Below are 24,108 nucleotides of genomic sequence, written 5' to 3'. Positions count from 1 at the left end.
AAGAAAATATATCTCACTAGCACCCTGTGTTATATAAATGACTACATTTTGTTTTTGTTTTTCAAAAGTGAGTTTTAGAACATACTTCTATGGTCTTCCTAGAGAGATTATGCATTCCAAGGCTAAAGTTTATAGAGCACTGTTATCCATCAGAACTTACTATGATGACAGGAAATGTAGATCTGTACCAGTCAGTGTGGGGGTCACGAGCTACTTGTGGCTATTGAGCACTTGAAATGTGGCTAGTGTGACTGCAGAACTGAAATGTTAGTTCAATTTTAATTAATTTAAAAATAAATATCCAGATGTGGCTATTTTGTTTGGAATGGATGCAGCTTATATTAAAAGAAGAAACTCATCTCAGTACACAATGGGTTCTTACACTCCCACCTACCGAAGTATCCATTTTCCAGTACTCTTGCAAGAAATATTTTAACTTAAATGTGTTGTATGAATATGTCTCACTAAATATCCTAGGCCTTGCAGAGTGTTTCCATTTATCCTTACCATTCACCTGGTGTGATGGAAATACACTTGTTATCCTAAAACAGCAGCGTAAAACTGATGCAGTCACTCAGTTTACTTTCTAACACGAATTTTTCTCTGCAGGGAAAGGGGCGTATTCGTCGAGGAAACTATCCAGGTCCATCGTCTCCTGTTGTAGTTCGGTTGCCTTCCGTGTCTGATGTCTCAGAGGAGACCTTGGCTAGTGAGGCAGCCATGGAGACTGACATCACAGAACAGCAGCAAGCAGCTATGCAGCAGGAGGAGAGAGTATTGACTGAGCAGATTGAGAACCTACAGAAGGAGAAGTGAGTATCCAGGAGGAAGGGGAGAGACAGTTATAGTCTGTTTTTGTTTCCTTCCTTCTATCGTTTATTTTTTCTTATTTATTATCTCCTGTGTGTTAAACACTGTGTCAGATGATACAGGAGATGCTGAGATGACAAAGATGTGGTGTCTATACTCAGGTAACAGTGTGAGAGTTGTTCCCTCTGGGAAGCCAGTTCCATGAGCTGGAAAACCTGAGGCTGCTACAGTGATGGTCTGTAGAGGCTGACTGGGAGGAGGACACAGTATCTACAGGGCATGTCAGTCTTAGTCACGATTCATCTAGCAGTAACAGTGGGGAGCCAAGATGAGGTACTGGAGTCCTAACAGGTCAGAGACCAGCCTCCATGAACAGATTTATTTTGCAAAGAAGAGTAGGAATTCTTAGTCTAAGCCAAAGTCCCTTTCAAGAATGGGCATTATTCACAAATCCATGAAAGAAGGTTATTAGCCAAAGATCCATATGACCATGGGAACAGCAACTAGATGGTCATAGTAAGGCTATAGCCCTAGAGGGTGCTAGGATACTGGATAGGGAAATTGGTTACAATTTAGGAGAGAGACAAATAAGAAGCTCTTTTACCTCCATTCATCACTGTTGCAGGGATTGGGTGACAGTATGCCTTGGGGATAATATGAACATGCCATGGTTCTCCCTACAGGTGCTGTGTAATAGTTCTGGTCGACATTGATGACTCTTAGGAAGTCTTAATGGGATCTTTATTCCTGAGTTCCAGGATCCCAGGTCTTGAGTTTGGTTTATAAGGGGATAAGACTGTTAAAGTACTTTCTTGGTCTCTCATGATTGTTTCTGGAATATAGGCCAGCTAAAAAAGCAGCTGGGGCTCAGCTGTAAAAAACATGATAAGGCAAAGATGATGTACATTGACCAGGGGCTTTTTGCTAGAAGAGTGATCTGAAAAGAAGACCCAATTTGGCTTTGATGCAGATGATATTGGCAGTCTTGAAGAATTAATAGGAATTTTCAAGGAAGGGGAGAGTCTCTAGAAAAAGAAAGAAGAACGAGCAGAGTCTCAGAATGCACATGGCCTCAGACAATTGTAATGCTGGTGATACTATTCTTGAAATGATTGTTCATGGATCTCAAGCCAGGTAAAGTGGAAGTAAGGGTAAGGGGCTCTGTTAGGGAAGAGACTTGATTAGAAGGTGGGTAAGAATTGGAAGGATAAGGAGGTTGTGAACAGGGTAGAGTATTGGATTCAGAGTTGGTATATTCAGGTAATGACAAGCTCCAGGATCTGCCCATTGGAGAAAGTAGCTTAGATAAAGTGGAGGAAATTATTGTTAGAAGTTGCAGACATAAAGGAACTTCAGTGTTAGAATATTGAGATGAGTTTTTACAAAGATATTAATTGAATAGATCAGGTGATGTCAGGCATTAGTGAGAAAGCAAGATTAGGAGCTGAATACCAAAGACCTCACAGAATGTGGGGCATTACTGAGAGGTAGCTGGGTGACCGTGATGAAGAAGGAAGACTAGAGAATACAACAACTGAAGATGGCATACGCCTCAAAGGACAGAAAAGATCAGTGTTTTTCTTCGTCTAGAGGTCTCTGTGGTGAAGATAGAGGGTATAGTCTACAGCCAGTTAGTAAGCTTCATGGAAAATAGTTTAGGAGCTGGAAGGAATCTTAAAGGTTATCTAGTTTAATCTCTTTGTTTTGTGGTAGGAAGCTGAGGTCCAGAAGAGAAAGGTACTTTCCTGATGCATTATGGATATTATGAACAAGGTTAGAACCGTGATCTCCTGCTTGTCAGTCCAGAGTTCATTTTACTGAAAGATCTCACCACTACATCTTTCTTCACCCTACCCTTACCCCTATTATTGGTCCTAGATTGGCTATCTGTCATTTTGTCCTTTAGTCCATATAGTTTTAGCCTTCACCATATTTGGCATATAGGTCCTCATCACCACCTGGATGGGGACAGTAAAAATGGACTCTCTTTGCTTCTTAGATTCCTGACTTTCATGGAGGATCCTTTTTTCTGTTATCTTCCTTCTACTTCCTATCAAATGCTAATGGTTTCTTGATTGTATCTTACAGGGAGGAGCTAACATTTGAGATGCTTGTACTAGAACCACGTGCCTCTGATGATGAAACCCTTGAGTCTGAGGCCTCCATTGGGACTGCTGATAGCTCAGAAAATTTGAATATGGAGTCTGAATGTGCTATCTCTGAGAAATCGGGTAAGTGAACATGGTAGACCAAAGACTCTAGATTTGTTTTACAAAGGAGGAATAAAGATTCCAAAACTAAGACAAAGTCTTTTAAGAATTTACTGACCATACATCAGCAATAACAAAGTCTTGAGGAATTTTGTCCTTTTATCCATATAATTTTAGCCTTCATCGTTTGGCATACAGGTCCTTATCACTACCTGGATGGGGATAAGAAATGTAATTGTCTTTGCTACTTAGATTCCTGACTTCCACGGAAGGTCTTTTTTTCCTGTTGTCTTTGTAAAGCTTCCATATACATTGTTTATCAAACCAGCTCTTCAATGTGATTGTTTTGTTTTGTTTTGTTTTTTTGGTAATTTAATGTTTTATCCTGTACTTACCACAGAGAAAAGCCAATAATCACAATATATGTTGTCTTACTGACCCATAACCCATTTTCTGAGGGTGGCAGGCATTGTGCCCCACTGTGAGGTGGGACTATATACATATACAAAGGAGGTGTTTAACTGGGTGGCATGTCTCAGGGAGACGTAGGACTTACCTACATATCCTGGCAGTTTTTGAAATGATAGTGACTGTTCTAGGCCTCCGCTGGTGGCATAGTCAAACACCAGATTTCCTTGGGGATGATTCTGAAATGCTATATAGAGAAATGGATGGTGAGCTCTCTTTGACTGTGACTGTGCCCATAGTAAGTCATCCTGGACCCTCCGAATCTTATCCCACCCAATTTCATGTGTGAACAGTGACACCTATTCATTATATGATGATTTGCTTTAGAGGGCACTGTCATTTACATCTTTGGTCTCTTTTTTGCATTAGAGAGAAGCTTAGCCTTTAGCTCCCTGAAGACAGCTGGCAAGTCTGAACCTTCCAGCAAGTTGCAAAAGCAACTTAAAAAGCAGCAAGATTCTTTAGATGTCGTGGACTCTTCGGTCTCCTCTTTATGTCCGTCTAACACGGCATCATCTCATGGGACCAGAAAACTATTTCAGATTTATTCCAAATCTCCATTCTACCGAGCTGCCTCAGCTAATGAGGCCCTGGGAATGGAAGGACCATTGGGCCAGACCAAATTCCTGGAAGACAAGCCTCAGTTCATCAGCAGAGGAACCTTCAACCCGGAAAAGGGCAAACAAAAATTAAAGAATGTGAAAAACTCACCTCAGAAAACCAAAGAGACCCCAGAGGGGACAGTCATGTCTGGCCGCAGAAAAACTGTGGACCCAGACTGCACCTCCAACCAACAGCTAGCACTCTTTGGAAATAATGAATTTATGGTCTGAACCGGCAGATGTGTGTCCCTCCATGGCTACAGAGTGGTAAACACATCTCACCTTTGGGGCTGCGTTTCATCACCTCATCCACAATAGTCAATCCTAATTGTGGTCCTGCCTCTTTTCTAAGCATATGGCTAAGACTGTATGTGCTGAATTCCTGGGCCTCCTGCAGAAGCAGAAAGCCTGCTGGGGATGGTGCCAGCTGTGCCTTGGCTGCTGTATTTGAATTGAGATTTTACTATACAAAGCCACCTAGGGCCTGGGGATTTGGGTCAGTTGTAGTTGCCTCTCCCCCACCCTCTTTTCCCTTCCCAAAGGTGGGTGTTGAACTAGGGGGGATATTGCTGTCCTGAGGGACCCTGTCATTTCTGACATTTGAAGAAAACGTATAAATCTTTCTTAACCATGAAAGCAAAAGCCTTTGGGTTTATTTTGGGATAGTTAGGAGCTAGGGTAGAATATAATTTTTTTCCAAAAACTTACAAACAAAAAGCCTAATCCCTCTATTTTAAGATTTCTGAAAAAACACTCCATGTTATATTCTGGGGAAAGCAAAAAAAAAAAAAAAAAAGTGATTGTTTCTGTTAAGCTATCAGAGCGTGTCTCAGATATCTTGTTATACAGTGAAGAAGAGAATACCTATTTATTTTGTTTTTTGATGATGTTTGATGTCATAATAATCAGTGCTGGTTTAACTCCTGTTTAGTTCCTGCCAAATACATTGCATGGGCTGAAGTGTCAGTAGCCATACTGTTCTCATGTTTCTTGGTCCTAGGATCAGATTCTTCTACATTATTTTTTAGTTTCCCAGAGACATGGTGATCCCTAAACTTATGAAGATTTCATCCCAAGCCATTCAGGCTTTTCTCTTTGTATAGATTAAACCGAAAACCGCATATGAGCCTGTTCATCTGCTGGTGGATTCCCACCACAGAGTCAAACAAATAATGTGACCATTTAGTTAGTTCTCCAAAAACATTCACGTACAATATTGCATGAATAAGTGTTACAGAAAGCTGCCAAAAAATAAAAAGGTTTTTAATATGACCTATCTAACTTTTATCTATCTTCCTTTTCTCAGACCATCAGTATTAAATAGATGGAAAAAAATCAAGGACTACTTGAAGCTATTTTTGTTAATACTCTGGTTACTGAAGTTTATTGTAAATATGTATGTACAGTAGGCATATTTCTTTTTAACCTTGTGCTTCCCTCCTTCCCATGGAATTTCTTCCCACAGATTAGGGGCCACTGGACAGGGGGATGAGAGCCATTCATCCCTGGGTTGAGGGAATAGTAAGACATCATTTTCACCACTGGGTGGTCTTCATACACATGAATTATAATAGCATTTTAAGCATCTTAGCATTTGTGGGATTAGAAATCTGTTTTTGCTATTTATAATATATAAAAAATGAAACATGATAGCCTTTCTTGAGATAAGTATGTGAAATGTTTATTTTTAAAGTTACTAAATGCATCTTGTCTTGCTACTACATGCACTGCTCTGAAAAAGAGCCTTTACCATCTATAACCTGTATTTTGGTTATTCTTCCTTTTCATACTTCTTTGAAGTTGTGGAAATACTAAGTCTTTTGTTAAGGCAGAGTCTCTCCTGTTACACAACACTGAACCTCATGCCACTGCCTCAGTGGTTATTGGCCAGCCCCAGAGGTTAGACTTGGAGCATAATTCTGAGTGGCAGCTAAAGGTAGCAGGAGTCTTACCTCTCCCTGCTTTGGGTTCAGAATTGAGCCAGAGAAAGGAAGCTTTTAAAATCTCCAGAATAATGATGGTTAATGAGCAAATGTTATGCTTTATATCCCACAGACATCTGCCACCTTGTTCATCTTGTCATGAGGAGTAATGAATATTAAGCTTTTAAAAATCTGAATTTCAGAGAATCTCCTAAAGGATAGAGGAAAACCCCTCAGCATGGTGTGTCAGAGTGGGATTGCTGGTTCCTTAGCCCTGTGCCAGGTTGCACAGTCTGTGTTTCAGTGTTCTTGGGGGAGTAGTGTATTGCTGGGCATTAATTGTTACTCTGCACTTGCTCCAGAACGTTGGTTAAATCCTGTATAAAAAAAAAGAGATTGCTCTTATGGAATAATTTCCTGTGGCCCAGAGGAATGGCCAGGAGAACACATGTTGGCACATGTTCTTCCTTTGAAATCTTTGTGGGGTTTTTTTTGGCAAAATAAATTTTTTGGCAGTTAAAAAATGACTGATGTAGATCACTTTATAGGAACTAGGTGATGGATGTTAAGAGACTTTATAATTTTTCTCAGGGACCTGAAACTCTAATTTGGGTAAAATTCAATTAAAAAAAAACTTGTTTTTTCAGTTGCTAGATCTGTGGATTTCTAGTCGTTTAATCTGCCAGGATTGGGGTGGGTGGGTGAGGAGGAGAGATCCACAAAATAAATGGTAAGAGTGGAGAGCAGTGTGGGGCCCTCCCTTTGAGGGAAAGCCGTTGTTTACATAGGGTAGTAGGCCTTGTTGGCCCGATCAAGAGATGAAGCCATAACTCTTAAAAACCTTCAGAACCAAATGCTGTGTCTGCATCCATCTGTTCTCACTGGCCCTCTGCGTGGTAAAGTTATGTCACCACAAAGTGATGCCGCATTACAATCACTTATGAAACTGTTAGCCCTTAATATGCATCATTTGTGGTTCCGTAGTGCTTCTCCTTTGCTTGTTTGCTTTGATCTCTGTGTGGCAGCAGTGGGGCAGCTCCACATTTGGAGCCCATACTCCAAAATGCAGAGCACTCTACTCACAGCACACATTCCCAGCCCCAAACAAAACCTGAATTTTCAACTCTGCCCATTAAAGTGAATGTATCCCTGTAATTTAGTATGTACTTATTATGGAAAATGTAACAAAAGCAGGGAAGTGTGATTTCATTCTGTATCACAAATTGAAGCAAATTAACAGCAAATACAGCAGTATTCAGGGAGGCTTAGTTTACAACGTACTTTGTACCTCCTGCCATTTAAATTATTTTGCCACTCTGGGCTCCTGAAAACACAAAGGGAGATAGAGCCCTCCAACTATGAGCCTTGCAGAGAGAGACAAAAGGGCCAGAGGTCCTGGGATGGAATACTAGAGCCCCCACCTTCTCATGCTTTGGAAATCTGCCAGAGCACTTACCCTGCTGGAAGATTAATGAAGACTCCATTCTGTGTTTCATAACAGTAGAGTTGTTTTCTCCATCAAAAACAGAGGGTCACAGAAATGTGCTGAAAAGATGTGGTCCAGCAAGGTTCTGTAGTCCCACCTCAGTGCCTGTGGGCTGTGTTTTTAACTGTAACAAGCACTTTGGTAACCTAGAAAGAAGAAAGGATTCTCAGGATGTGTTCAAAGCTAAGAGAGTGAGTTTTCATTTTAAACAGAAACATACTCCATGGCTTTCCTCATCCTCCTCTCTTTTTTCTTCTTGGTGGGAAGCTGGATGCGGGGCATGCATCATTCTGTATGGACAAATGTGTTATGTCCACCCATACTCTTGTGACAACTCCCCAGCACTGTCCCGCAATACCATGCTGGCCTTGGTAGTAAAACTCCTTGGTATCCGTGAGAGTCCTCTTTTTCTATGCCCTAGGCTACTTTTAACCACTTTTCTCTGGAATGACTCCCACATTTGATTGGTATTGAAAGGGTAACAGCAAAATGATGATTGTGGAGATGGATCTATTAGGTCTCATATTGGTCCCCTGGTTGAAACTATTTTCAAAAAAGCCCCAACAATGGGCCTGTCACCTTGCTAGTCATCCATTCTTAATGCCTATTTATCAGCCCTCTGAGGTCATATAAAAGTTGTACCTTTTGAACCAAGTATTTGTATTTACTATGGGAAAGGTGTGGACTACAGATTAGTATTATATTATTTTAATGGATTTTAAGTAATTTATAAGTATGCTGAGTGTAAATTTTTAAGAAAAACTATTATAAACGGACATATCCTGTGAAATATAACATTTTACTGTTTAATAGAATAATTCTATAAGAAGAATGATTTATCTCACCCACGGAACTGATTACATTCCGGATGCAATCAACAGGCACTTTGTAATTTCCTTTTTGTTTTTTTCTTTGCCAGGGGGTTGAGGGGTAACAAGATATCATCTGTATAAAGTGCAGTTTGTGTCACTCAAAATATGCACTGTATGGCTACACAAAAGCAGCTTGATGAACAAATCACCCCATGGCTCATTAAAGAACAAAGCTTCCAGAAACAGCAATATGTGTGGTTTGTTTTCCAACCATCCTGGCTCCCACTCCAAACTATTCCAACCCAACTCCAAGAAACAGCAGTGACTTCTTAGTTACACTGATGTGTTTTCAGGAAAGGACTCAACCCAAAGTTGACAAAGCACAGAGGTGGTAGTCACTGGAACTCAACTGAATTCAAGTGAAGGTGTGATTCAAGGTGTCGTTTTTTCTGTAGTGGATGCAGGCTGCTGGCTGTCAAGACTTCATTTAATCAGTTTAAGGCTAGAAGGGGAGGAAAAGCAGTAAATCTGCATTTAGGATCCTCCCCTAAATTGGCCACTTGAAGAAGTAGCAAGGTTGCTAATAGAGGGCCCAAGGATTCTCACTGAAAAGCAAAGCAACACATTGCAATAGAAACAGAAATTTTAACTCAGTTTGTCATTTTTGTTCTGCCACCAACTTTACTGCATGACTGGGAAAGGCATTCGCTCTTGCTGAATGTTAGTTTTCTTATCTGGAAGTCAGTTCTCTTTCCCAAACTCCCAGCTTTGGAGAACTCCTCCTGACTCAGGTTTTAGTGTAAAAGGCAGTTGTCCTAGGAAGTGAATTGGGTTAGAGGTCTGTGTTCTCAACAGCTCTCAGTATTCACAGCGTCAAACACTTGCCTGTCTTGCTGACTCTTAGATCCCAGCACCTAATAAAAGGTGCTGGCTGGGCAGATATTGGATGAGAGGATTGACTAGGATCAGTGGTTCCAAAATGCCAAATCAGGTCTAAGGTTACATGGGGAAAAAAACATGTAGTGATTTTTTTTCCCTAATGCCAAATGTATTCAATTTTTAAAATTCTAGGGTCATCCTTCTCACTTCTTTTTACGTTACATTTACATTTTTGCATTAAATTTATATTACATTGAAATATGAAGTGTTAATTGTTTAAAATTCCCTTAGTTGCCCAAATAAAACCTAGAAATACCATTTTTATCTTTTTTTTTTGAGACGGAGTCTCATTCTGTCACCCAGGCTGGAGTGCAGTGGCACAATCTCGGCTCACCGCAACTCCCACCTCCCAGGTTCAAGTGATTCTCCTGCCTCAGCCTCCCAAGTAGCTGGGACTACAGGCGCCTGCCACCACGCCTGGCTAATTTTTGTATTTTTAGTAGAGACGGTGTTTCACCATGTTGGTCAGGCTCGTCTCGAACTCCTGACCTCAGGTGATCTGCCCGCCTTGGCCTCCCAAAGTGCTGGGATTGCAGGTGTGAGCCACCACACCCAGCCGAAATACCATTCTTAAAACTTGCCCCTGAGATTACTGAGTCGACAACTATTGTGATTATGAAGACCTGAGAACAGAAAGGTATGTAAGGAGAGGCAAGTTAGAAAGTGAGCAGAGCTTTGGTGTGGTTGGTTTTTTAAATTGCTTTTGCCCCTAGAATGGGTGGCAGCAGTACAGTGTCTTAGAGCCAGAGATATAAACATGAAAGTAGATAAAGTACATGTAATATCTGACTGTTGAATCTTGTAGGTATCTCAGACTCACAGTCAAGGAGTGTGTCACTTGCAGGTAGCGCCCACAGGCATTGTCCTAGGTGCTTAGGGTACGTTAGTGAACAAAACACAGATCTCTGCCCTGTGGAGCCTGCATTCTAGCGGGGAACACCAGTGATGTCCACCAGATAGAGACTAGTCATCCAGGATACCTGGGTTTGACTATGAGGTTGCACTTCTTGGCATCTTTGAGTCTTTCCCTGCCCTTCCTACCTTGAAATTCCCCCTTGTGGGTAGAGAAGTGTCTCGTGAATCTAAAAACTAGCTTTATTTGAAAAGAAAGGCCCAGATAGTCCCACAGGGACTACCTCTGTGGTGCTTCATAGCCAAAGATATTTCTGGCATTGAGGGGAAAAAAAAAAGCTTTCAAATTATCTCCTCTCCTAATAAGGACCCTAAATGCAATGAAAAAGCCATTACTCATCAGAATTTCTGTAGAGCCAATCTACAACAAAAAGTTGAATAATGGCTGTCATCATCCTAGGTGGTTTACAAACAGGAGTTTGTAATCTTGTCTGTAAGACATGCTGAGAGCTGTACCATATTAGGGACATGCTGAGAGCTGTACCAGGTTAGGAGAACAGAGGCCACTTTGTATTCCAGGTGAGATGGACTTAGTACAGAAATTAGGATCTAACAAAGGTCAGAGATATTCCCACAGGTCAAGAAAGCCAACGCAAATCTCAGCTAAAAGTTCCAGAGTTCTCAAGAGCTTGCCTGGAAGCTAGTGCAATTCTAGCCAGGAGGCTGCTATGAAATCTATTTTCCCGCAACACGGCTGCAATATCTCCAAAGAAAAATGGCTTCTCTTTTTCCTAATGCCAAATTTAATCAGTTTGGCATTAGGGGGAAAAAAATCTCCTGTGAGTGCCTTTCATTAGCAAATCCTAGGGGAAAGGGTTTCTGGGAAATGTAGTTCCTTCCTGGTATCTCTGCAATGATGAAAAGCCCTTAGAAGTGGGGGAGGGGGTGGTATTGATGCCAGATTGACAGCAGACAATCCAGCTTATGTACTTCCTCTAATTCTCCAAGACTTCTTGGAGAGCCCTCAAATCTCCTTCCCAATGTAGATGTGCTGTGCTCACACATCCCAGATGCTAGCCTGTGAACTTCAGCAGGCTACCTTTGCAGTCTTACCATGTCCTCCAAAGCCAAACTATAAGATAAATATGCAGGGCTGGTCATGTCATATTTCAACCATGTGTCTTACTAAGGTGGCTTTGCTCAGGGCTTAGCTCGTATGGATAAAACTTTTGATAGGGAATTGGACTGTATAATGGCATTAGAGACATTAGTTGACCGATTAACTGAGGCCACTCTGATGCTTTCAAAAGTTGGAGAGAATCTGAAGTAGCCTGGGGGCTGAAGTAAGAAGGGCTTCAGCTGGGCAGCATTTGCCATACTCTTTCCTCTCTGGCACCAGCCCTAGCTGTTCTGAGTTCCTGAGTAGACAGGGCATTTCTGCCAGGGAATTCAAACACAAGCCAAAGGACAGGGAACCCCTAGGATTTCTCAGACTTCTCACATGACCCTTTCTGTCTTGATTTCAGGCACTTAGGATATTTGAAAGCAGAAAATGCAACAGAATTGTTCAGTCTTTCATTCCAAAAGCGAAGGGGAAGTGGGAAAGAGGTGGTGCCAGAGTTAAGCAGCATTAGGTAGAGTCACACCAAGGTTTGAGTCCTTTCTAAGCATCAGTTTTTTCATTTATAAATGGAGAAAATTAGCTCTTCCCTCAGAGTTAATCTAAGGATTAAATGGCAATTTAAAAAGAGCCCGGCTCACTGCCTGCTACTAATATATACGTTGCCTGATCTATGTTAACATGTTAAAATATTATTTTCACAGTCATCTGGGTCTATCTTCAAAAAGGATTAGGTTCACACCTGTAATCCCAGCACTTTGGGAGGCCAAGGTAGGTGGATCACCTGAGGTCGGGAGCTCTAGACCAGCCTGGCCAACGTGGAGAAACCCAATCTCTACTAAAAATACAAAATTACCTGGGTATGGTGGTACATACCTGTAATCTCAGCTACTCGGGAGGCTGAAGCAGGAGAATCACTTATACCCGGGAGGCGGAGGTTGTCGTGAGCCAAGATTGTGCCATTGCACTCCAGCCTGTGCAACAAGAGCAAAACTCCATCTCAAAAAAAAAAAAAAAGAGAGAAACAGAAAATGATGAGGTTTGTCTGGGCTGTATCTTTCCATAAGGACCTAAGAAGTGATGAAGAGTCCCTTTTACAAAAAGTACCTGTAGCTGCCTTATGTTGAGTTGGAAGGTGTTCTTAGGAAGGAGATGAGGAAGGAGACAGGAGATAAAAGTTGAGAGATGCTGCGGATGATGGGATGCCATCTGGAGAGAAGCTGGGAGGTTGAATTCTATGGGAGATTTTCCACTGAGCTTGAATTCATTGCACTTGGTCTCTGACTTGCAGTGGAACCCAGATGGAACTCAAAGACCTTGCACTCATTCCTTCAGTGTCCTCAAAGGGAGAGCCTTGACCACACTGATTTTTCTGGTTTTTTTTTTTTTTTTAACTTTTTTATTGAGGTCTAACAAAGTGCACACCTCAATGAATTATTACACATGAATACATTTGTGAAACCACTGCCCAGATCAAAATCAACATTTCTGGTACACCAGAGGGCTCCCATGAGCCCCCTCTGTATCAATCCCCCGCCACCCAGGAGTAACCACTATTCCAACTTCTATTATTGTCAATTAGTCTTGCCTGTTCCTGAACTCTGCATAAATGGAACTTCTGCCTGGCTTCTTTCATTCAACTTTTATGTCTATGACATTTACCTGTGTTGCCACATGTATCCGTAATTCATTTTTAAATTATTTTTCATTATATGAATATACCACAATTTGTTAATTCATCCTACCATCAATATACAGTTTGGGGCTATTATGAATAAAGCTGCTATGAATATTCTTACAATATCTTTCAGTGTGCATCTCTGCTGGGTACACACACCTACAAGGAATTGCTGGGGAAAGAGTAGGCGAATGTTTTGTTTCAGTAGATTGTTTTCCAGAGTGCTTGGAAACATTTCACCTCCACCCCCACTAGTTTTTGAACATATCACAAAGGAGCTTCTCCATTGGAGTATTCCCTATGGTCTTGCGGAAAAACAGGAGCTCGATGCGTTCTGCAGTGATAAACCTCAAAGACGGGAGGAGCAGGAGCAATTTCCCAAACCTGAACAGGAGAGAGGACGCCATCAGTTTTACGACCAGCTTCTGAGCACTAGTCCCTGGGGCGGTGCCCTCCCAGGAAAAGCAGGGGAGGAAGGAGAGGAGAGATGAGGTCCCCAGAGCAGGTCAGGAGGAATTTCAAGGAAAAGCCACATTCAGGCCAGGCGTGGTGGCTCACGCCCATAATCCCAGCACTTTGGGAGGCCGAGGCGGGCAGATCACAAGGTCAGGAGATCGAGACCATCCTGGCTAACATGGTGAAACCCCGTCTCTACTAAAAAATACAAAAAATTAGCTGGGCATGGTGGTGGGCACCTGTAGTCCCAGCTACTCGGGAGGCTGAGGCAGGAGAATGGCGTGAAACCGGGAGGCGGAGCTTACAATGAGCCAAGATCACCCCACTGCACTCCAGCCTGGGCGACAGAGCTAGACTCTGTCTCAAAAAAAAAAAAAAAAAAAAAAATTAGCTGGGCGTGGTGGTGGGCGCCTGTAGTCCCAGCTACTCAGGAGGCTGAGGCAGGAGAATGGCATGAACCCGGGAGGCGGAGATTGCAGTGAGCCGAGATCCCGCTACTGCACTCCAGCCTGGGCTACAGAGCGAGACTCCATCTCAAAAAAAAAAAAGAAAAGAAAGAGAAAAAAGAAAAGCTGCATTAACCAGAGGAGTTGCCTCCACCTACCTCTACCCATTGTGAGCCGCCACCCCCCATTTAGCTTAGGAGTGCAATGAAAATAATGAGTAAACATTGTTTATTATATGTAAAGATTATAAAGTGAAATTTATATTAACTCTATACAGATGGTTCGACTTTATCATGGTGTGAAAGTGATAAGCATTCAGTATGCTCCTTGACTTAAGATGGGTTATGTTTGAAAATTCATCTTCAACTTACAATAGCTTCAACTTAACAATGAGTTTATCCAGATGTAACCCCATCATAAGTCAAGGAGCACCTGTATATGAATGTATTATTATTAATCTCATATATCAGTATCATAATTATATGATTAGTTTTTAATAGATAAGAATATATTTATAAGAATACAAATTCCTGTTTGTATACCACCTAGGATGATAGCCATTACTGAAAATGTCCTGAAGTTGAAGGATAATTTTGGTGACTGAGATAGTCATTCAAAAAAATGTTTATTGTTTTAAATAAGAACTATTTGCTGGCCGAGTGCGGTGGCTCACACCTGTAATCCCAGCACTTTGGGAAGCTGAGGCGGGCAGAGCATGAGGTCAGGAGATCAAGACCATCCTGGCTAATGCGGTGAAACCCCGTCTCTACTAAAAATACAAAAAATCAGCCGGGCGTGGTGGCAGGCGCCTGTAGTCCCAGCTACTCAGGAGGCTGAGGCAGGAGAATGGCATGAACCCGGGAGGTGGAGCTTGCAGTGAGCCGAGATCACGCCACTGCGCTCCAGCCTGGGTGACAGAGCGAGACTCCGTCTCAAAAAAAAAAAAAAAAAAAGGAAAAAAAGAACTATTTGCTAAGACAGGAGTCCACAACACAAAAGACGGATGGTGAAGCCCCAAGAGACAGATGGGGGGACCAAACCTTCCCTGGGTAGGTCTGATGGCCAGGGTCAACACCCAGCATCAAGGAGGCTACTCCACATTGGGCAGTCCCATGCTCCTCTCACCATGAATTTCGGGGAAGACTTCCCCACCACTCAGTGATCTGCTGGACTTGCTTTGCCAACCTAAGGCCTTCCTTTCTCTTGCTAGTGCCAAGTGAGCAGCACTGAGCAAGTCATATACCCCTCCCATCTGCCTTCCCTGCTTCTGTTTTTCTGATCTAAAGAGTGGAAGAAGAAATAACTATAAAGTCAGTTAGAGAATGTTTTTCCAAACTGCAGGTATTGCCTCACTTAGTGGGTCTGAAATTAAATTCAGTGGGTCACAATCAGCCTTTTCTAAAAAAAGAAAAGAGAAATATCAGGTAAATTGTACAAGGTAAGGGTAGGAATTACTTCGTGGAACTTCGCTTCAGTGTCTGTGTGCATATCAGGGGGCGATGGTAATTGTGTTTCTTCCTGGGTGTAGCAGTTTTTAAAAACTGAAATAATATGCTGGATTAGAGAACCCCAAACCACTATCTTCACGCTCAATTCGCTTGTAGCAGGCAATGAACCGCTATAAAAGGGACATAGGAAATCTTAATCAGCATTTTGAAATTTGATGCATAACCAATATGCCAGGACATCTCTGGGAGTTGGTTCCAACAGAAACTTGGCAGAGAAAGGCTGCTGGTTTCTGAATGTCTCTGATACCCACTCTTAGATGCTAAGTCAAGTCTTAGTAGTAGCAGCGTTCTCCCTATGCTCATAAGCAGCACAAATCTTCCTGTGCTATATGGCATATACTTTGTATACTGTGGCTTTTCTTAAAAGGAAATTACCTTTTCTCCTTGTAATCATTTCTTGGATTAGAGGTGATGCAAGGATGCCCATATTAGCTCGCTTCCTCAGAAAGAAACTGCCGGGAGCCCCAAAGAATGCAGATAACATGGTCTAAAATAGCCAGTAGATGCCTGAAGGCCAAGTGTTCCAACCTTGCTGAGGCTCCATGACATCTGCCTGTGCTGGGCCAAACAGCGTAGTCCCAGAGCACTGGCTCCTGCCCCACCCTCGCGCAGCCACACTCAGCCTGCAGCAACTCTCCCCCAAACCTAGCCAGGGCCATCCATGTGCTTGGCATCTCTACAGGATGCTCAGTGCACCTACAAAACACCTTATCATCATCCCTCAAAACCATCTTTCCTCCTGGTTTTCCTTTTTATTTTTTTTAACGTCTTCTCCCAAAGAGCTCCTCTTCCCTCATTCCTTACCTTCATCCAAACACCAGGTCTGACCCATTTCAACTCCTACAGTCTCCCTTCTGCTCCCCCTGGCCATGCCCAAAGATCAGAACTCCATGGAACCACATGGAAGGTGGCAGTAGCTGCCATCCCCTTCCCAGTAGTATCCTCTGTACCCATGGCCATGCCAGTCTGCATGAGGTCCAGCCCTGTGTATGACCGTCTGCTTGGAAACCTGCAGTAGCTGCCCTCTGCCTACCAAGTCAGACGTGGCCTTTGGCTAGCATTCAAAGTCCTGAACGGGCTGGTCCGGGGGTACTTTTCTGGCTTATTCTCCCCATTTCTCACTCGCAGGAACCTGTTATACCTTCAAGGTGGGCTCCTGTTCTAACAACATATCGTGCTTGCCCCTCTCTCCCTTTGCAAATGATGTTTTCTTTTAGACTTCTTCTTCCTTTCAAGTCCAGCCCTGTCTCCGCAAAGTCCCTCCCAATTCCGCTTTATGTTTCCCATGCCAGGAGGTCTCTGTCTCCTGCAGATTCATGCAACCCTCAGTACCTGGCTAGGGCACTTTGTGTCTTCAGTGAGGTCACTGCCAGTTGTCTCTAGAAGGCAGTAGCTTTGCCTTATGTACATCTTGGTCCCCACTCCCAGGGCCTGGCACTGTGCCTGGGACACCGTAGATGTTGGCTGTATGCTGTTGAACTGAGACCCTTGTGCTGTCTAATCAGTGAGCCCTGGGAGGGTGTGGGAGAGGCAGGGAAATGTTAGAGGGCAGGGACAGATGAGTGGGTGGGCGCATGCAAAGGTCACCTCACGGGCTGGCTGGGGTGGTGGGCCTTGCTGTGCTGGCTCAGCATCACCTGGGACTGGTCCTGCAAGGCCTCTACGTGCTCAGGATCCTTCAGGCCCCGTGTCTCTAGGGAGAAGCAGCACCAGTGAGCTTAGCACAGGTTTACGGCTGTTATAAGGCTGGCCATGAAGTGGTGGCCCAGGGCTCTGGCTGTAGACATGCGCATGGGGCCCTGTGGGGTGGGCTCTGCCGGGGCCAGAGGAGCCACCAGGGGCTCCAGCTGGGGCTCAGGGGCTCCCAGGGGCTCCCAGCCTGCCCTGTCCCCTCACAGTCAACCAGGAGTGGCCCCAAGGAGAAGGGAGTCCAGCCTCACCACTCTCCTCCCGCCCCCCAGGATAGAGGCCTACACACATCTGCACACATGGGAGTGGGGGAGGGAGAGTGAGAGGCAGATGGAAGTCACCAGAATTCCCACTCAAGACTTGGGCAGAGACTCAGCTACCTGGCTTGAAGAGGACCAAGGCCTTCATGCAGGCGAACTCCGTGGGGTCCACCGCCAATGCCCGGAACCGAGAGATAGTTTCCCGCAGCACACGCGTCTCCATGCTGGCCAGAGTGAGCCGGCCCTGGGCACCACCGGCAGCAGAGGCCTCGGGCGGTGCCAGCAGAGGACAGCTATCCAGAGGTAGAGACCACTGGATGGCCCCGAGGAGAAAGAGTTCACTCCACGCCTCTTCCAGCAGGATCACCTGTGCTCAGACAGGGGTGCCTGTTATGGCAGACACACAGCTTCTCTGGCTCAGTCTAGAGCCTCTGCCACCATCTCTGGCACCCAAGGAATGGAAGTGCTGTCCTGGGACCCAAGAATACTCTCCTGACATCAGCCAGAGGCCCAGAGCTCTGGGATTTGGCACCATCCGGCTCAGCTGCCTACCATCCGAGACACTGTCTGGGTTCCATCCAGCGGTGCAGCTGGGACATTTAGGAACGCCCAGAGCCATTGGAAGTTGGGCAGCCTCAGAGACATGCCTCATGAGTGTCCTAAGTTGAGTGTATTCAAGAGGTGTGGCCTGACTCTTCTGAGTTGCTCCACCCCAGCACACGGACTGGCTGAGGGCCTCAGACCCTCCTCATGCCTCTCCTCCTAGTTTTCCTGAAAGATCTGCTTGCCCATTAGAAGCCGAGAGGGATGGCCCAGAGCTGGAGAGATTGGACTAAAATGCAAGCCCTGAAGTCATAGGCACTTGTGCTCCAAGGGGGCCTAGAGTCAGCCACTCAGCCTGTTCAGGGTGTGCAGGCCACTTGTCACCCACCGAATGTCTGCAGGGCCTGAGGGTCTTCTAAGTTCTAGAAGACCCTCGGGCCCTGTAGGTCCCTGGCCATCATCTCCCAGGTGTGCACCCCGACCATCATCCCTGTGCCAGAGATGCATGCACCCCCACCGTCACCATCCCTGAGATGCACCCCAGCCATCGAGAGGTATGTGTGTCCCCAGCCATCACCATCCAAGCTGTGTGCACCTCCATTCATACTGGCATGGGGATGTGTGTGCCCTGTCTGGTTGACTCGAGTGGGCCGCCTGACCCCAGCCCAGCCTAGCTCCCCAGCAGGCAGGACGGTCGGTACCTGATCCCGGAAGGGCAGGCTAGAGAACACAGGCAGGTTCTTGGCCCACTTGACAGCCATGAAGAGCAGGCGAGCTGAGGTCTCATGGATGCCGTCCAGGCCACAGGGGGAGGAAGAGGAGTATGGAGAGGAGGGGAACTCAGGGTCATTGCTGGTGACATCAATATTCTCATCAGCTGTTGGAGGAGGAGGTTGTGATCTTAGTGCCTGCTTCTCGGGAAGTGGCAGGGAGTGCTTGGGGCCCCAAGGGGTGAGGATCAAGGTGGGGCGCTGCAGCCCTGCTGTGACCCGGGAAGCCAAGCCCTGCTGTGCCCTCAGCTGCTCTCCCACTTACCATCCTCTGGTTCCAGCTTAGCACAGGTTTCAGCTGTTATAAGGCTGGCCATGAAGTGGTGGCCCAGGGCTCTGGCTGCAGACATGGGTGTGGGGCCCCGTGGGCTGGGCCCTGCCAGGGCCGGGGGAGCCACCAGGGACTCCGGCCGGGGCTCAGTGTTGGACTCCATGCTGTCCAGGCGGACCTGGGCTGTGCTTCGCGGCTGGCGCTCGTTCTGCACGGCTGGGGAGGCAGGAAGGGTCAGGACGACACGCCAGTCCCACTGCCCATCTCTTGTCACATCCCCCAGGGCCAGCCCCCTGCCTCACCGTCCTGGTTCATGCCCGCTTGCAGGCACTTCTTCAGCCGGCAGGCCTGGCACTGGTTGCGATGGGCCTTGTCCACGGGGCACATCCCTGCCCCCACCTGGCACCTGCAGGTGAAGAGGAGACCCCAGGGGTCAGTGTCCCTCCCAGGCCCTGAGCCATGGGTTTGGACATTTTTGCCCAAGCCCCTCTTCCCCTGAGCGCCCCCTCACCCCTCCAGAACCCCTCAGGGGCAGACGCCCAGCAGGGCCCACCGCACTCACCTGTAGATGAGCCTCCGCCGCACGCTCCTCTTGAAGAAGCCACTGCAGCCATTGCAGGCATAGATGCCATAGTGCTTCCCGCTGCTGCTGTCTCCACACACGCGGCACTGGAGCGAGGGGCTCACGCCTGAGGGGCAGGGGGCAGGGGGCAGGGCTGGGCGGGGGCAGGGCTGCACGCTCCCCTCCTTCCCTCAGGTCCCTTTGCCAGTCCTCAGGCCCCGCTTACCCGCATTTGAACGAACCCACGCGTGACTCTTCCATCCGGAGAAGTGTCTCCCTCATTGTGCATCCACACCCCAGCCCCCACCCCCATTCTCTGCCCTCTTTCCTCCCTCAGTGGCCAATTTACAGCAAGAGTCCAAGCCCTAGCTCCACTTTCCCAGCTCTCATCCCTTCTCTGTGGGTGGCTTCAGGCTCCATCATCCCACAGAAACATTCTTGTCAACGCCACTAGGGACCTCTGTGCTGTTAAGCCCTAAGGGCACTTCTCTGTTCTTTCCTTTCCCATCAACTGGGCTGTTCTGTCCTGGCTCTGCAGCCTGCCCGCCCCCAACCCCCATCCCCACCCCACTGTGTTTCTAGGATTCTGGGTTTGCCCGCAGGCTACCCCACCCTTGTCCACTGCTGGCGGGGCTGGGTCTGAGTTGCTCTGGCCCCTTCCATGGTCCCTGCGAACCTCTGGCCCTTACCCTGCTCCCCAAGGGCCCAGACCCGACGCTACCTCCAGGAGAAGCCATACCTGTCTGATCCTCCCCCAGGCCCCACCTGCCTGGAGACTCCTTCCTAGAAGCAGCCCCAGCTGCAGGCGCAGCTGCAGCCACTGTGGAGCTCATCAGAGCTGTTGATCCGGTCTCGGTGTGTTCCAGGGCAGCCTCTGCCTGCCTGCAGGAGGCCTGGGTTGCTGAGCCGGGCCCAGCCTTTGCCTCAGTCCATGAACCTCTGTCTCTCTGTGCCCCCGTCTCTCTTCTCTCTCTGCTCCTCCCTCTCCCTGGCAGCCCCCTCTGCCTTTGTCTCTCTCCCTGTATCTGTGTCTCTCTGTGGGTCTCCACCTCTCCTCTCTGTCTCCCTGCCTGAACTCTGTTTGAACTCAGGAGCTGCCCCAAGGTCCCGAGGCCCCTCACAGCACAGGCTCTGGCTTGAGGAGATTTCTCCCGGGGCAGCCGCTGCACGCAGTTTATGATCCTCTTAATCTTTACTGTCTCCACAGGGGATCAACTGGCCACACCTGCAGCATTACCAAGGTGCCCCGGGAGCTGGTCAGTCCTGCTACCCCATGCTGGTTCCCGGGCTGCCCAAGGTCCGCCGGGGCCTTCCTGCCCTGTGTGCTCAGCTGTTCACCATTTCATGCCACATCTTGAAGAGAGGTGTGGACTCCACTTCTCCCAAGGACTTTAAATCTTTTTTTTTTTGTTTTGATACGGAGTCTCGCTGTGCTGACTAGGCTGGAGTGCAGTAGCATGGTCTCGGCTCACTGCAGCCTCTGCTTCCTGGGTTCAACCGATTCTCCTGCCTCAGCCTCCCAAGTAGGTGGGATTACAGGCACCTGCCACCACGCTCGGCTAATTTTTTTGTACTTTTAGTAGAGATGGGGTTTTGCCATGTTGGCCAGGCTGGTCTCGAACTCATGACCTAAAGTGATCTGCCCGCCTCAGCCTCCCAAAGTGCTGGGATTACAGGCGTGAGCCACCCCCGCTGGCTGGACTTTAAATCCTTTTGAGCTGCTTGGCACACATCCAAAGGCAAGTGTGTAGCCAGTGTGTGTGTCTGTGCCTGTGCAGGTCCTGCCTGAGACACTCCCCTTGGGTCCTAGGTAGATCTGGCTCTGCCCCCTGAGGTTCTCACTCCAATCCCTTGGAAAGGGACTGCTTGGGGCTCACGATTTGAGGATCCGGGCCCCCCGGAAGGCTAGCAGTCCCCAGACACCTGGCACAGAGGACGCTCCCAGAACCGTCCCCCGTAGGGTCTGAGGCTGGCCTGGAGGAAAGAGGCCCGGAGCCCCATCTGGAGAGTCTCCTTCAGGCCTGTGAGGGGGCAGAAGAGGAGCTGGCAGGCTCTTTCCTCATCCAGCTGGAGAGCCAGGCCTGCAGGACCAGAGCCGGTGAGGACACAGCCACCTTGAGCCTGGCCACGGGCTCTCAGGGGGCCTCCCCTTCCCCCCGAACTCGGCCTCACAGTTCCGCCGGCCTCTCGCCACACCAGCCCCTGCACTGCTCCCAGGCCCATCCTTCCCACCTCAGGCCCAGCAATGCCTCTGCTCCTGTGGGAAGGAGAGAGAAGGAGGAACCTGTCTTACATCCTTGCCTTATAGTAAGCCCCGGGCCCCTGCAGGGAGTGTGGAGAGAGCAGAGGCAGACCCAGGTTCAAGTCCCTTCTCCATCACCGGCCAGCCATGTGTCCCTGAGAAGGTGACTCAATCTGTCCAAACTTCAGTTCCTCACCTGTAAAACAGGATGAGGAAAGCACCTGTCCTATGGTGTAGTTGGGGAACTAAAGACAATGGTTCAAGAAATGTGTTTCAGCGCCTGGTACTCAGTAAGAACCTAATAAATGGTGTGTGCAGTTGATATTGTTACTATTCTTGGGGTTATTGAGAAGGTCACACTCAGCAGCCTTTTCTTGCCTGCTCCTCCACCCCCAGGCCCACTTGCCAGCCCCCTCCCTGCCTGGGACAGAGCTGGAAGCCCGTGTTGTCCTGGAGGGGACCATTTGTCCCCAGCAGACCAGAGCTCACCTCTGGATGAGCTGGGGTGGGGTTGGTCCAGCCTTAGTCCCCAAGGGGAAGCGGGCAGAGCGTGAAGCTTCTAGAAGGATCATGGAGTTAAGGGGACAGGGGGCGGGGCCTGGCCCTTATGTAAGTGGGGTTAACCCTCCCTGTGACAGAGAAGCACAATTAGGGATTTGGGAAGTCAGCTCGAGGGGCTTTGCAGGGTAATCCGCTTTCTGGGGCCTCAGAAGATCGAGGCCACCGGGCCGGGTGCTCTCACCTGTTCTCCTCTCCTCCGTCCTCACCCCTCCCTGCCTCCTCTGCCAAAAAGCCCCTCAGGACAAGGTCTCCAGCTCTACCTAAGACCGAAGCTGAGGCCATCCTCCATGAACTTGATTGGCCACTCCCTCCTTCCCAAAGCCGCTGTTTCCCATCTCTTCTGGAACACGGGTCTTTGCCTTGAACTTGTCATCACCTCCATGTACCCAGAGGCTGGTCCCAGCAGCCCTTCCTGCTCTCTCCTCGGGCAGTTTCACACACACTCACGGCTTCCACGGCTACTTCATATCAGTTCCACCATGGAGTCCAGCTCCACATGCCCCAGACCAACCCACCCCCAATTTATGTGCACAGAGGTAGTAGCCCCAGGATTGGGGGGCCGCCTGGAGCAAATGCGTGCAGGTTTGAAAATGCCTAAGGCTGAGCTCAAGGGTCTCAGACTCTGGTGGCTGGAGCCAAAGACGAGCTGATGACAAAGGCACATCAGAGACAAGACGGAAACTCAGGACAGCGCTGCGTTGTCACTGGAGCCAGGGACCGGGAGGAATCAGCAATGGTGGTGTCACCATGCAAGTGTTCCGTGTCATGCAGAAAGCAAGCATGCCGAGTTCTTACACAGATCCTTCAAACCTCACAGCAGCCCTGTAAAGGAGCTGTCCTTACTAGCCTCAACTCATGAGTGAGGAAAAATGGAGTCAGAGAAGTTAAGTAATTTGCTTCAGGCCACACAGCTAGTGAGTGGTGGAGGAGGCTGGGGATGCAGATGAGGATTTCAAACCGTGCTTGGCACCGCACTCGGCTTTGCACCAGGACACCCTCCCAGGAGGGGCAGCTGCCTCCTTGGGTTTCAGCAGCAGCCAGAGTAGCTGGTGCCCTGGGAGGGAGCATCATTCAGGAGGCCTAGTGGTGGGGAGCGAGAGTGGCTGTGAGGGAAGGAGACGGGGCTGAGGGGTGGCAGGGAGGGTAACATTAAGGAAAGATTTTTTTTTCCCCAATGAATTTAGATATTTAAAGAAAAATGTTTTAGGAATGCAGTTCCTTTTAAAATGGGAGCTACGGAGGAGAAAGAGCCAGGAAGAGAGGTGGAGGTGGGTGTACCTCGAACACTGCCCCATCTCCAGCATCTCCAGAGAAACACCTGCAGGCTTGAGGGGGTGGCAGCCAGCAGGAGAGGAGGGGCTGCTCCAGCCTGCAGAGAGCCCGGGCTTAAGGGCAGGCTCAGGCCAGCAACCCTCCTCTCAGAGCCTGGCTGTGTGGGCTTGGGGAAGTTACACTGCCTCTCAGTTTCATGCTCTCTGGAATGAGTAGGGTGGTGTCCTGTTGGGCGGTTGTGGTGGGATTAAAGGAGGTGAACCGAAGGGGAAAGGGCAGATGGAAGGGAGGAAGCGGGGGCAGGGCTGTTGGAGGAGACCGCTTCCTTCTCTCAGGGGCAGCAGGCGCAGGGGAGGCCACTGAGCGGGGCTGGCTTTGCCCCTCCTGCTCCATCTGCCCAGACCCTTCCCATCCCTGAAGACCTGTCCACGGCTCACCTCCTCCAGGCTGCCTGTCCTGACTCCTCAGGCCACCTGTGCTCTCCGAGGGAGAGCTTGTCCGGGTGCAGATCTTGTCCTTATGTTGAACCTCACTCCAGGTCAACTTTCTCTCCTCCATCCAGATGGCAGATTCCAGGGAACAGGCTTAGAGTTTCGGGTTAGCTGGGGATGAGGATCCCAAGGCACTTA

General features: G+C 47.8%; 2 protein-coding genes across 6 annotated transcripts in view; one reads left to right on the top strand and one right to left on the bottom strand.

Annotated features, from left to right (window-relative positions):
- Positions 1 to 20,805, top strand: part of MYO9A (myosin IXA) — a 304,154-nt gene extending 283,349 nt beyond the window's left edge. For 4 of the 5 annotated variants that reach the window (XM_030814685.1, XM_030814686.1, XM_003267171.4 and 1 more), the window contains 3 exons: positions 610 to 812; positions 2,899 to 3,041; positions 3,858 to 8,553. In XM_030814685.1, coding sequence (XP_030670545.1) covers positions 610 to 812; positions 2,899 to 3,041; positions 3,858 to 4,321 — 810 coding nt within the window. In that variant the 3' untranslated portion in view covers positions 4,322 to 8,553. Of the gene's footprint in view, positions 1 to 609; positions 813 to 2,898; positions 3,042 to 3,857; positions 8,554 to 20,611 lie in introns of those variants that run through there. The other variant, XM_030814687.1, reaches the window with a different exon arrangement.
- On the bottom strand, positions 12,235 to 20,351 carry NR2E3 (nuclear receptor subfamily 2 group E member 3). Its single transcript, XM_012507205.2, has 8 exons — positions 20,144 to 20,351; positions 19,405 to 19,531; positions 19,145 to 19,248; positions 18,837 to 19,058; positions 18,503 to 18,678; positions 17,379 to 17,625; positions 16,897 to 17,002; positions 12,235 to 13,283 (listed from the first exon to the last, which is right to left on the bottom strand). Exons 1-8 carry the CDS (start codon positions 20,235 to 20,237, stop codon positions 13,151 to 13,153), a joined length of 1,209 nt encoding a protein of 402 aa, XP_012362659.2. The 5' UTR covers positions 20,238 to 20,351; the 3' UTR covers positions 12,235 to 13,150.
- Positions 20,806 to 24,108: the final 3,303 nt, after the last annotated feature.

The sequence above is a fragment of the Nomascus leucogenys genome, chromosome 6 (genome assembly GCF_006542625.1).
Source record: "Nomascus leucogenys isolate Asia chromosome 6, Asia_NLE_v1, whole genome shotgun sequence".
NCBI classification, from domain to species: Eukaryota; Metazoa; Chordata; class Mammalia; order Primates; family Hylobatidae; genus Nomascus; species Nomascus leucogenys.
The sequence above is the reverse complement of the archived record's forward strand: the minus strand, read 5'-3'. Positions and strand labels throughout refer to the sequence as shown.